The sequence below is a fragment of the Eubalaena glacialis genome, chromosome 3 (assembly GCF_028564815.1).
Source record: "Eubalaena glacialis isolate mEubGla1 chromosome 3, mEubGla1.1.hap2.+ XY, whole genome shotgun sequence".
Classification (NCBI taxonomy): domain Eukaryota; kingdom Metazoa; phylum Chordata; class Mammalia; order Artiodactyla; family Balaenidae; genus Eubalaena; species Eubalaena glacialis.
The window spans coordinates 181338845-181351630 of record NC_083718.1 but is presented as its reverse complement, the minus strand read 5'-3'; the positions used below and the strand labels follow the sequence as shown (position 1 = coordinate 181351630).

Sequence of the window (12786 nt, the reverse complement as noted above, 5' to 3'; positions counted from 1 at the left end):
TGAAGCCTTCAGTGGCTCCCCATCTCCCTCTGACAAAATAATATCAATAATAATATCTACTACGTAATATCTACCGTGCTAAGCATTTTAGAACTAATAAAATAGCACACAGTTATAGAGCCTTTACTGTATTCCAGGCTCCTTTCTAAGCAATTTACGTGGAAGAACAAAAATCATCCTGCAGCCACTTATGAGGTGGTACTACTGTTATCCCCATTTTATAGATGAGAAAACTGAGGCAGGGAGATGTGAAGTGACTTGCCCAAGATCTTGAATTAGATTTGAACCTAGCATTCTGACTATCACTACCAAACCCAGACCCTTCACATGGGGCCCAGCTCCCACGGCCACACTCCGCATCCCAGCATCCCACAGAGCATCCCACAAAATCCACCTTGAAACTCCCCATCACCTTTCACCCATGCCTGGCCTTTTCTCTTACTTTTGTCTGGCATCCTGTGTGTCTGGAGTGCCCTCCTGCGTCCTCTTGTCTGCCCTGCAAACTCCTCTCCCTCCTCCAAGGCACAGCTCAGTGTACCCTCTTCTGTGGGTACTGCCTGAGCTCTCCCTGGCAGAGCTCTCTATTTGTCTGCCCTGTGCCACTTCCGTTCCACGCCGAGCAGCCCATGGCAGGCAAGCACGTGCTGCTGATGTTTCTTTCTGTGATTCCCCTACCCTGCCCTTTCTAGGAGGTCCTTGATGGCCAGGACCTTGTCTGATGCACCCTCTGTCCACAGGTCTGGCCGCCAGGAGGTGCTGAACGAATGAACAAAGTGAATGAATGAATGAATGAATGAGAAGTGTAGTCACTTGGGTTCGAGGAATGAAGGCTGAGGGCAGGTATGTCAGGGAGACATAAGATGGTTGAAAAAGTTCCTCCTTCCTCCTCCATCCCTGCCCCACTGCTTCCAGAACATGGCAGGGGAGAGCTTTAGCCATACTGGGAAGAGCCCTGTCTTTGGGGGGGACTACGTGACCATGGGGCCCATCTCTAATGCTGGGGATCATTATCAGGAGGCAGGGAAGAGACAGCAGGGATTGGGGTGTGACCACCCTGACCCAAAGGCAGAGGATGGACAAGAACATCCCCGGTGCCGCGTCTGTACAGCACTTGATGGTGAACCTTGGTTTCTGGGGTCCCAAGCATCAGTGGGGTGTGGTGCAAAGAGGAGGTACTTCGGAGCCAAAGACCTGACTCCCAGCCCTGTCACCTCCTTCCTGTGTGGCCCTGGGCCTGTCTCTCCCCTCACAGAAGGCCTTGGTTTGGCCTTCTATCACATGCAGGTTCTAGATGAGACAGTCAAAGGTCCCTCCTGTGCTGAGTGGCCGGACCTCTCAGGCGCCAAAGGTATGGCACCTGGGAAAGCTGCGCAGAGGCCTTGGTTGGGGGAGGGTCCATGGGAGTTAGGGCAGTGTCTCCCCATTGTGGTCCCCAACCCCTGCATTCAACTGACTCCATGCGGCTTGTTAAAAATCCCAAATCCGGACTCCACCCAAGACTCACTGCATTTGAACCTCTGGGATGGGCTTCCAGGGAAATTGACATGTTCAAACCCTCCTCTCACCTGGCTAGGTGATTCTGCTGTGCACAGAAGTCTGAGTGTCTAGCATCTACCCAGGTCCTTCCAGTCTCCCCTGCTTCTTGCCTGCCAGCCCCTGCAGTGTGGCTTTTGCGGGGTACACAGGAGATGGCGAGGGAGGTCTCAGAGCATCCTGTGTCTGGCGGAGTTTGGGGGCTCAGGTGGTTGGGTCCTGACTGTGGTTTTGCATTTGACTGGTGGGAGCCTGCCCCGGGGGTGGACAATGGCAAGAGGACAGCGTTGGCGTGATGGTGTCTCCCAGCCTGGCATTTCTCAGACACATGCCCCCCACACACCCACCCCAGCTGATGCCCCCTATCCCCCGGGCCAGAGCAGGGAACAGGGTGTGTAAACTGGGCTTACTCCGTGGGTACAGGCATCATTCACGCACACACACGTGCACACACACCATGAATCCACAGCTGACACACAACCTTGATTGTGCACACACACAATCTTTCTTATACACCCACAAACCCTCACGTTCTTCCCCAAACATCTAGAACTACACTAAATATTCTCACCATTACTTTGCTTTACACACACACACATATGCATCCTTATATGCAGCCTAGAGGCATGTAGATTTGTCCCCTCGCCCCTGCTGAGAGATGTCCATCCCCACACCCCCTGAACACAGGCTTTCTTATCTGCACTCATGCTCATCCACATGAGCTGGCCGCCGGCAGCCCCTGGGACCCCCTTGTGTTCACTCCCGTTGCACACGCACCTCCTCACACTTGCATAGGCTCTGCCCATGTGTGTGCCCACAAAGCCAGCCGCCGCGCCTCTGCCTGCCATTCTTACCAGCCCCCGGGCCCCCGGGCCCCCGGGCCGCCCCACACCTCATCCCTGAGCTGCTGTCTGCCTTTGCACGGTAACCAGATGAGACAAGCAATTTATGACACCAGCTGTCCCTGTTAAAAACCGGATCTCCCACACACACACGAGGGGAAGCCAATTACCCCGAGCCCAGCCCTGCCAGAAGCCAGGACTCACAAGGGAGATGGAGTGGGGGTGGAATCTGGCCACCCAGAGTGGTGAGTGGCACCTGACTTGAGGATTCCCACCCCTCCCTGCTATCCCTGGGAATCTGGCATCCTCCTCCCCCAGGCTCCAGGGGAGCCTGCCCTCTCCTCTCTGTGACTGCTCCCCTGGCCCAGCTCCCAGGCCCAGGAGATGCAGGAGCAGACTCAGTGTGGAGAACAGGTGGGCAGGGATTCTAGAGGAAGAGTGGTCCAGGGTCACCATGGCAACAAGGAAGGCAGGAACCCTGTGCCCCTCCTGCTACACAGTAAGCCAGGGGGAGGCTGCAACACTGTCCCCTCTTCCTCTCCATTTTTATTCTCCTTGCTCCTCTCTGAGCAGGTGCCCTGCACCCCGCCCTGGTTTCCCTCTGCCTAGAATACCTGCTCCCTTCCTTGCCCCAACCCAATACTTCATCAACCCTACTGCCTGGGCCACTTCCACTCTGGACCTCGGAATCAGACCCAGGTTCAAATCTTCACTCCTCCACTGACAGACTGGGCAGCCTGGGTGAGTGGCAGCCCTTCAGTGGCTTCAGTTTTTGCATCTATAGAAGACATGTTCATTTCTATAAAAATATTGACTGAGAGCCCCCTCTGTAGCCGGCTCTGTCCTAGGAGTGGGGGATACAACATTGAACACAACAAAGTCGCAGCCCTCCTGGGCTTCAGGTTCTGCTGGAGGAGTTGGAAGACACCCATTGCAGACATTTAAGTGAGATGATTATGTTTCTTCACCGTCTCATCTGCTGTGTCCATGGCTGTCCTCCCGGAATCGAACACAGCTCATGAAAGGAACTCAGTCAATAAGCGAATGCTTGAATGCACAAATGGCTTGAGGCCTATGCTGATGCTGACTTGATCTAAGCCTTTCTCTAACACTAGTTGATCTTTGCACTGGGCCTCGGAGGGAGCTTTCTCAGCGTAATTTCTGAGTGGTTGGATGGAGACACATCTAAGTAGACTTTAGAACATTCCTTCCTTCTCTGACTTGTTGATTCACTACACAAACGTACATTATAAGGACAGACTATGTGCCAATCCCATGCTAGGCACTCGGGGTTGAGTGAGGTGGGGAAGAGACTTCTAGGTGACGATTGCATGGCAGAAGTTTTTAGATATGCTTATCACATTTTACAAGAAGCTTTCACATATATTTGGGTTTTTAAAAAGTATTGCTAACAACTCTGGGGCATAGGTCCGATGAACACATTACAGATGAGGAAACTGAGACTCCAAGACTATCAGTGACTTGCTTGAGAACACAGAGCCAGGAAGTGACAGCCCCCAAGGAGGAACTGAGCCTCCTCACACTTGGCCCAGCATTCTAGCCACCATTTGTCACTTTCAGTGTCCCTTTCCCTGCAACTACAACTCTATAAGGCAGCCACGGCTCTTGCCCATTTTTAAAAACTAATTAATTAATTAATTTATTTATTTATTTATGGCTGTGTTGGGTCTTTGTTGCTGTGTGCGGGCTTTCTCTAGTTGTGGCGAGCGGGGGCTACTCTTCGTTGCAGTGCGCAGGCTTCTCATTGTGGTGGCTTCTCTTGTTGCGGAGCATGGGCTCTAGGTGCACGGGCTCAGTAGTTGTGGCACGCGGGCTCAGTAGTTGTGGCGCACGGGCTTAGTTGCTCCGCGGCATGTGGGATCTTCCTGGACCAGGGCTCCAACCCGTGTCCCCTGCATTGGCAGGCGGCTTCTTAACCACTGCGCCACCAGGGAAGACTGCTCTTGCCCAATTTAATAGCCTGGGAGCCACCTGGAACCTGCCGGTGCTGGGATTTGAACCTGGGCTGGCCTGAATCTGGAGCCCAGGCGCCATCACTCCTCCATGTCTAATCAGTTCATTAAAAACCCTCCTTGCAAACTCTCCCTCTCACTGCCCAGCCACAGAAACCTCAGCTGTTCCATTTCCAGGAGAGCAAATTCCTTCCCGGCTGGAGAGGAGTTGGGATGATGTAGGCAGGCAATTTAAACAGCTCCAGCAAAATACACCAGCAGTTTTCACTCTCTGCCACTATTACACTTTCCAGCGGTGGCGGGATTGGCCCATAAGTGGGATATCACGTTTATTACAGCTATTTCCAACCTGTAATTGGTTTTGTGGAACACAAAGAGAAGGAGGTTGGGGGGTGGGGGAGCTGATTTTTCCCCCCTTCTTTTTTTTCTCTTCCGGATGAGGGCACCCAGGGACATTGGGAGGAGGCTAGAGTTGGAGACTTATCTGTTTTTCAAATGGAAAACCCCGGTCGGCCTTGCAGGCTCTCACGCTGCTGGCTGGACTCAGTCCGTTTGCCACGCTTTGGTGGCTCCACTTGAAAATCAACCCATCCTGGCTGAAGCCAGATTTGCTGGTCGGGGACAGCCGGTGCCCTGGGGCACGGTCGGGCAGGCTTGGGACCCGTGGGCAGCTGTTGAGCCTTGGTTGGGCAAACAGAGCGTGAATAGGTGTGGCCTCTAGGGCCAGCTGTTCTAGAATCAGAACATTTGGGCATTCGGGGTAGAAATGGCCCTCAGAGGTCACCCTGCCCCACGTCTCTTCATTGAGCATTTAGGGCAACTGAGGCCTGGAGAAGGGAGACGTGCAGAGAGATTTAGAACCCAGGTCTCCATCCAGTGTACCTGATCAGCCGGGGGAATTGATACCGACCAGGGTTCTTGACCTTCCCAATAAATAGAAATTGACTAGAGGCCAGACAAGAAATTCAGGCAAGGCTTTACTGGGGCCCCTGCTGTAGCAGGGGGGAGCGAGAACAAGTAACAGGTTCCCTTGCTCGCTCGCCGAGCGGGGGGGCGAGCTGGTTCCTTAGATGGGGTGAGGGTAGGGGTGTGTCCAGATAGGTGGCTTAGGTGTTCTGCCCCAGTCCCTTTGTGGTGTTCTGTGTGCAGCGGGCATGCACAGTACCCTGCTTTTGCTCCTGGCTCTTCAGAAGTGGTAGATAGGTGGGTTTTTTTTGGTCTTTTTGTATCTTTTGGTCCAGAATTTGCCCCAACTGTGCATGCATTCAGTTATTTTTAGTCCCATATAGTTTCTTTGTATTTGGTTGCTTGAGGAGAAATTTGTCCAGGTGCCAGCACTGCAGCAAAGGGTCCCAGGTCCCAGCCTGTCTCAGAATGACCTCTGAGAAAAAATACCTCAGATCCATGCTGGTTCCTTCTGGAGCGTCACTGCATGGATGGTCCCTCTACCTTCCCCCCTGGGCCTGGTCCTACTGGGAAGCCCCATCAAATTGGGGCGTGGGCGCAGCAGGCTGTTCTGGGGGCAGGTCTGTGTTGTAGAGCAGCAGGAATGGCTTCTCTTGTTCCTTATGGTGCCCCCAGAGCCTGGAAGGTGGTAAGGATTCAACTCACTCTAACAAATATTTACAGAGTAAGAACCACGTGCCCAACTCTGGGGGCAGAGCATGAACAGGGCAGATAAAGACCCTGCCCTCATAGAGCTTATGTTCTAGAAGTAGCTCACATTCAAGCCCTGTTTATTGATTCACTAAAAATCTGTTGAATGAATGAATGAGTGAATGAACACACAAGCACATCTCCCTCTGGGGAAGGGTAAACCCACACATCTTTGGCTCTCCAACAGCACCTTGACTGCCCCCGCTAGCTTTGTCATTCTCTGTCTGCCCTGATCTCCTGGTCCCAACCCATTATGGGCACTGGGGAACTGTCTTGGAGCCCCCGAGACTAGCCTGCCACCACGTCCTTGTTCTGAGCTTCCTCGAGCTCCTTCTTTGGGCTGATATAATAATATAATAATTCAGCAAGTTCCTGGGCCTCTGCTTTCCCCACACACAACCCCCAGCCCTCCAGTTCTCAGTTGCCCACACTGGCTTCTGGCTCCTCCCACCCGCCTCCCTCCCCAGAAATGGACCCCCTTCTTTCATTTACTGATTTTTTGCATCCTCTGGCTTTTCAGCAAGAGATACTCTGCTCTCCAGCCCTGAAGAGTGAGAAGGGACACAGAAAAAGAGGTGGTTCAGAGAAGTGTTAGTATTCATAAAAATAGCTGTCTCCACTGAGCATTGACCACACACTGGGCGATCTTTCCAAGCCTTGTCTCATTTAATCCTCCCAAGAAGATAGGTTGAGTTGTCCCCATTTTACAGATGAGGAAACTGAGGCTTAGAAAGGTGAAATAGCTTGCTCAAAAGCACAAAGTAGTAACCAAAAATCAAGAATTCGACTGGGGTATGGGAAATCAGTATTGCTTCTTGCTCAAAAGCCTCCCATAGGCAGGGAGAAGCAGCCTGAGACTAGATACCCCCTGAAAAGGGCCCACCTCCTCCAGGAAGACTCCTGTGATCACCCCTCCCTCCAAAGGAATTCTTGGCTCCTCCATGAGCCTCAGATGACACTTGGCAAATACCTGTTGCTACAGCCATGATCTCCCAGACTTTGGCCTCTCACTTAACTGTGAGTGGTGTTATCTCCCCCACCAGACTGTGAATAAGCTCGTGATGGGCTGCAACGGTGTCGGAAATTCATTTCTTTCTCTCCCATGGGGCCTAGAACTGTGCCTGCGTGTCTTAGGCCTGGCGACATGTTTCTAGAACTAAAGGGAAGGTATCTTGCAGCATCTTCTCAGGCTTACACCATGCCCTCTGCCCACAGCCTGTGATTGCCCCCACCCCCTCCCAGCCTCTGTCTTGAGGGGTTCAAACCTCCAAGAACTACAGAATAACCTCCTTGCAAATAGCCACTTGCCCACTGGCCTGGGGCCTGAGAGTGAATTTGGAGTCTGTTACTTTCCTTTACCTTCCCTGAGGCTGAGGCAGGTCTGAGAGCCAGCTGCAGGGAGCTGGGACAGTGGATGCCTTGATTGGAAGGAGATCAGTGCTTGTCTCGGGCTGCCCGAGGCCAGTTTAACCACAGCAGACAGAGGCGGGCCCCAGAGAAAAAGATGTAAATAAAACCAAAATAAAACTAGGTGCGTCCTTGAAACTCCCCTGTCCCTGGGCCTGAAACAGCGATTTACGATTCAGATAATTCTTCGGTGCTTTATCTGGGGTGTGTGGGTATGTGTGAGTACGTGTGGGGTGTGGGTGTATTTTCCCACTAATAAAAACCTCAGTCCCGGAGAATAAATTTGAGGAGACAGTTTTACTGACAGAATTTTTCCCCTCCTTTGTATAATAAAAAAAAAAAAAATGGAGTGAAATTTGAAATTGGGACGGTAAGGGCTGCCGCATTTTAGGAGGAGATAAAAAAGCAATACCTGAAGGGAGGCGAGGCTGTAAGTCAAACAGGCAGGATGCCTTCCACTTTTACGACTTTAGGGGAAAATTACTCAAACCTCCGCTGGGCTTCTGGCATCCTGCCTCCTAATGAGGCAGCCGCTGAGTGTAGAGAGAGAAGGCCTGAGAGGCACTTAGTTCATCCTCAGCCCTTTTCAGCCTAGTGAGTGGGATGTGAACCCTGGTCTGGGAGCCAGAGCTCTGCCAAGAGCCCATTGTGGGACCTCGGATGAATCACTTTGCCTCTCCAAGCCTCAGTTTCTTCATCTGCAAAATGGGAGATTATTGTCTATTCTGCTCTATACAAAGAGATGTGCTTCAAGCAGATTTCTCAACCTTGGTATTGTTGACATTTGGGGCCAGATAATTCTTTGGGGGCTTGTCCTGTGCATCGTAGGATGGTTTTAGCATCCCTGGCCTTTACCTGGTAGATACGAGGACCACGTCTTGCCCCTGAGTTGTGACAACCAAAACTGGCTCCCGACATTGTCAAATGTCCCCAGGAGGAGGAGGGGGCAAAACTGTCCCCCAGTTCAGGGGCCTGGTTTAAAGGTACTTTGCTCCTCTTCCTCACTCTTCCTTCATTCTCATCATCCCCTGTTTGGGAAGCGGGTGAGAGGCAATGTGAGAGGACCAGAGGATGAGATGTCTTGCCTTCTGACTGCACCCACGCACAGTCAGAAAAGCGCAAAGCCCTCAGAGAGGGAACAAGTGAAGTGTATGAGCGGTGGGTGAGCCTGCTGGAGACACAGAGGTGTGAGCTCAGCGAGGAGACACCGTGTAGTGGGAAGTCCCACCACTGATCCCTCTCAGGATCCTGGAGCTGGTGAATGTGTTATCATCACTCTAACCCTCACCAGCCGGGGCTTCCTGGGGACCCCGGTACTAATAGAGGTCTCCTACTCTTATGAGCTTGCGGTTTGGGGAGGGTGAGCCATACTCTTGTAGCTCGTGGCTGGCACACAGCTGACACTCAATAAATGCTGGCTGGATTGCACTGAATCTGTGTTCCCTAAACCAGCAGCACTACCACCTTGGCCAGACAGATGTGGTCCAAGTCAGCTGGGGTCCCGATGTGCCCAAAAGAGGCCAGCTGCCCCGGGGCCAGTCCTCCCAAGAAGGTGGCAGACCCGAGCTCCAGGGCCCCCTTTGCTGGGTTGGGGAAGCACCTTTCGGCATCTCCCCCCTCCCCCAACCTCCTTGGAGAAACCCCATCCCAGCATCTCCCCCCTCCCCCAAGCCCCTTGGAGAAACCCCACCCCCAGCCCCCTCTCCTGCCTCCAGCACACAGAGCCACAGGAAGCTAATTCCATTTCTCCAGGAAGCGGAGGCCTCCCTGTTGCAGGCTGTTAGCGAGGAGCCCAGCTGAGCGGCAAGAGGCTGCAACTCTATAACAGAGTTGCTGAGACAAGCGGAAAACTGCAGCCGAGTAAACAGATAAATAATTGAAACAGTGACAACACATACCTTGCTGCTTTGTGGAGTAACACTTTCAATAGCGGGAGGCAGCACAGCCGTGGGGATGGGGATGCGGACAGGCGGCAGGCGGGATTAGGGCACACTTGGGTCCGGCTTTTAATCAGCTGTGAACAGCTGGGCACCTGAGCAGCCTTTGTCTTCCAGCATGGGCTTTATTACCACCTCCTGAGAGCCCCTGGCTTCTCCGGGCCTCCTTCGTATTCCTATGTGAAACGGGGACTTCCTGACCCACCTCCTGGCCTGTCTCAAGGGCAGCCAGAGGCAGGCAAGTCCCCCACACTGTCCTCTTCTCTCCATCACTGGTGTCAGTAGACTGGGTTCTCCCTAGCCTCCCCAGGTTCCCCTGTCTCCAGACAAGTCCCTTCAATCTCTTCTAAGGCCAGAGGGAGCTTGTAAATAGATTCTGAAACTCTGCACCTCCTTGGCCTTCGGGGGAGTTGAGTTCCTTTGCCCACCAGGCCCTCCCTGATGTGGCTCCCATTTCACTCCTCAGAGTCTACTCTCTTCACTTCCTCTCTGCCCCAGGCACTCTGAACACAGCCTCCTTTCACTGAGCGCAGATGCTTCTTTCCCACCCCAGGCCCTTTGCTCCTGCTGTCCCTTCTGCCTAGAAAACACTCCCTCCATTTACCAGGCTGGTTCCTACTCTTCCTTCAGAAGACAACTTACATATTGCTTCCTCCAGGAAGCCCTCCATGATTACCCTATCCCCAGGATGGGACCTGCCCCTCCTCTGGGCTCCCTAGCTATTCTGGTCCTCTCCCTTGAAGAATTTATCGGAAACTATTGCAATTTAACTTGTTTGAATCCGTATGAGATCTTGGCACAGGTGACTGCCCTTGGCCCCAGTTCTTCTCTCTTTCTATCCGGCCTGCTCACCCATTCCCTCTCTCCTTGGGCGGGGATGGCTTTGGGACTCTGGCTGACTCTGCAAAACACATTCACACTCTCTGGTCCTGTCTGCAGCTCCCCAAGTTTTGCTCGTCATTTTCGCAAGGCCAACAAGTGGGATGCAGAAGTGGGACCGCCTGGTGCATCGGAAAGGGCCAGAAGAAGAGGCAGCCCTACTCCTTCTTAGCTGTAGGACCTCAGGAAGGCACTTGACTTCAGAGCCTCAGCCTGCACATCAGTAATGTGGGGATGACCTGGGAGGATAATAGTGATGGTTGTGACATCTCCCCCCAGAGGCTTCTCCTGGGGCTGCCTGCATCTCCCCAGCATCCCAGGAGCCCACTCACCGCCTGGAGGAAAGGGGTGGCAGGGCTGGCTGAGCACTCACCTGTGACTCCTCTGTGCTCTGCTGCAGGTGACGGATGGCGGCACCATCAAGCAGAAGATCTTTACTTTCGACGCCATGTTCTCCACCAACTTCTCCCACATGGAGAACTACCGCAAGCGAGAGGACCTGGTGTACCAGTCCACCGTGAGGTGAGGGCCGGGCGGGGTCCGGGGGGCCACTTCTCCAGCCCTTTCATGTCTATCCCACACGCAATGCTCTTGGAGTGGGGAGGGGGGGTCTCAGGATCACCCTCCATGGGCTTGGAAGGCAGAGCTGGGGCTCTGCTGCAGAAGGGAGACCCATTCCCAAGGGGAATCATCCCCTGGAGGGAAGAAGCAGGAAGGGGTCAAGTTGCAGCTCTGCCACATGGAGCAGACCCTTTATGTCGGCCTCTCCAGACGGCTCCTCCAACAGTCCCGCAAAGTGGGTTTTCCAAACCCCTTTCCAGGTGAGGACACTGAGGTCCAGAGAGGGTGAGCAATATGCCGAAAGTCACACAGCCAGAAATGCCAGAGGTGGGATGTAAACCAGCTCTACCCGGTTCAGAAGCCTGTGGAATACGTCCTATTGTTCCCCACGGGCTCTAAACCTGGGAAGGAAAACAGACCCTAAACAACCGGACCCTAGGTTCAAAGCAGCAACAGGATGGGGAAGGAAGAGCCCTTGGGGATGGAGATACTTAATATTTCTACCCCTACCCCTTTCCTAGAAGACTTTAAGGTAGCGGATCCCATTCTAGGCCCTGCTATGTTCTAGGCGTGTGGGCGCCCACGGCCCCACTCCCCTCCCACCCGCTGCCTAAAAGGCCCCAATCCTACTTTACTGCTCTGACCCTTTACACTTGATGGGTGCTGTTCCCTTTGGTCACCTGGTAAACTCCTCTTCAGCCTTCAGAACCCAATCGAGCAGGTCCTCCTGTGGGACACCTTCTTTAGACAGCCCGTCACCCCAGCAGAACTGACCTCCACCAAAGCCAATGGCTGCGGCTCCTCCAGAACACACACACACACACACACACACACACACACACGTGTGCATGCTTTTTCACACTACACAGCCAAATGCTTTGCCTGGTGGCCAGGCAGAAAGTGGCAGTCTTCTCCAAAGCTAGAGGACAGCCTGGCTACACCAGGCACGCAGGGAGATGCTGCAGGAGACAAGCGGGCTCACGCTGTGCTTCGTGGGGTGCGTGCCGCGTCCCCGCTTATGCCTTTACCCCTGACCCGCCAGGAGGATAAGGCCCCACTGTCCACACACAGGTTGGTCCTTCTCTCTGTGACCATGAGCATCAGGACAGAATGGGTGCTCCCCCTTCACCTGGCATCCTCAGCTCTCAACACGAGGCCTGACACACAGTAGGTACACAATAAAATTTGCAAATTGAGTGGATGACCCTGGGCACCCTCCTTGGCCCTTTGGGTGTCAGTTTCCCTGTGGATAAAAGTAGAAAATGGGACAAGAAGATTGCAAAGGGTAAATCCAGCCCTGCATAGGGGATCTGGCCGGTGGTCCTTCCATGCCCACTTTGGTAAGAACGGAAGGTGGGTGTGCTCCCCTGGAGGACCTTTCTGGGTGCTCCTCTCTCTGGGCTTTGTGTTAGGAGCTCAGACCCAGCGTTTGTTGGGGGAATCTGGTGAGAATGTGGATGTGAAGGGGTTCCGAAGAGGTGTACAAATGGCCACACAGATACCTTCATCCATCTATTTATGATTTCTCCTACACCCGTTTCCAAAAATGATTTGGGGTGCCTTAAAGCACACGTAAGACCCACCAGTTACCATCAAAACGAAAAAAAGGTGAAAGCTCATTTTGGAGAAGAATAGCTATCCTGGGAGCCACAGATGATTTTGCACAAGTGGACATTTAGATCACCTCCGGCTTCCCAGAAACCCGTCTTCACCTGCCACACCTCTGCCTGGTTACCAAGGTCTCTGAGAAGCAACAGCTCCCCACATACCATCATTTTCAGTCCCCCACCCGCGGCTGCAGGTATGGTCTCCAGGGTGGTTCCTTGGCTCTGACCCCCACCATCTCATGTATCCAGAGCACGGCCCTGGTATGCAAAGACCTGGTTCAAATCCCAGCTCAGCTACTTCCTGCTGAGTTACCTTGGACCATAAGGACCTTGACATCTCTCTGCCTCGGTGTCCTCACCTGTAAAGCAGGCTTAATATGATTGGCTTAAA

General features: G+C 53.2%; 1 protein-coding gene across 1 annotated transcript in view; it reads left to right on the top strand.

Annotated features, from left to right (window-relative positions):
* The window catches only part of IGSF21 (immunoglobin superfamily member 21), a 240094-nt gene that overhangs the window by 150930 nt on the left and 76378 nt on the right, over positions 1–12786 (top strand). The window contains exon 3 of the mRNA XM_061187058.1: positions 10628–10749. Within this exon, the coding sequence (XP_061043041.1) occupies positions 10628–10749 (122 nt within the window). The remainder of the gene's footprint in view (positions 1–10627; positions 10750–12786) is intronic.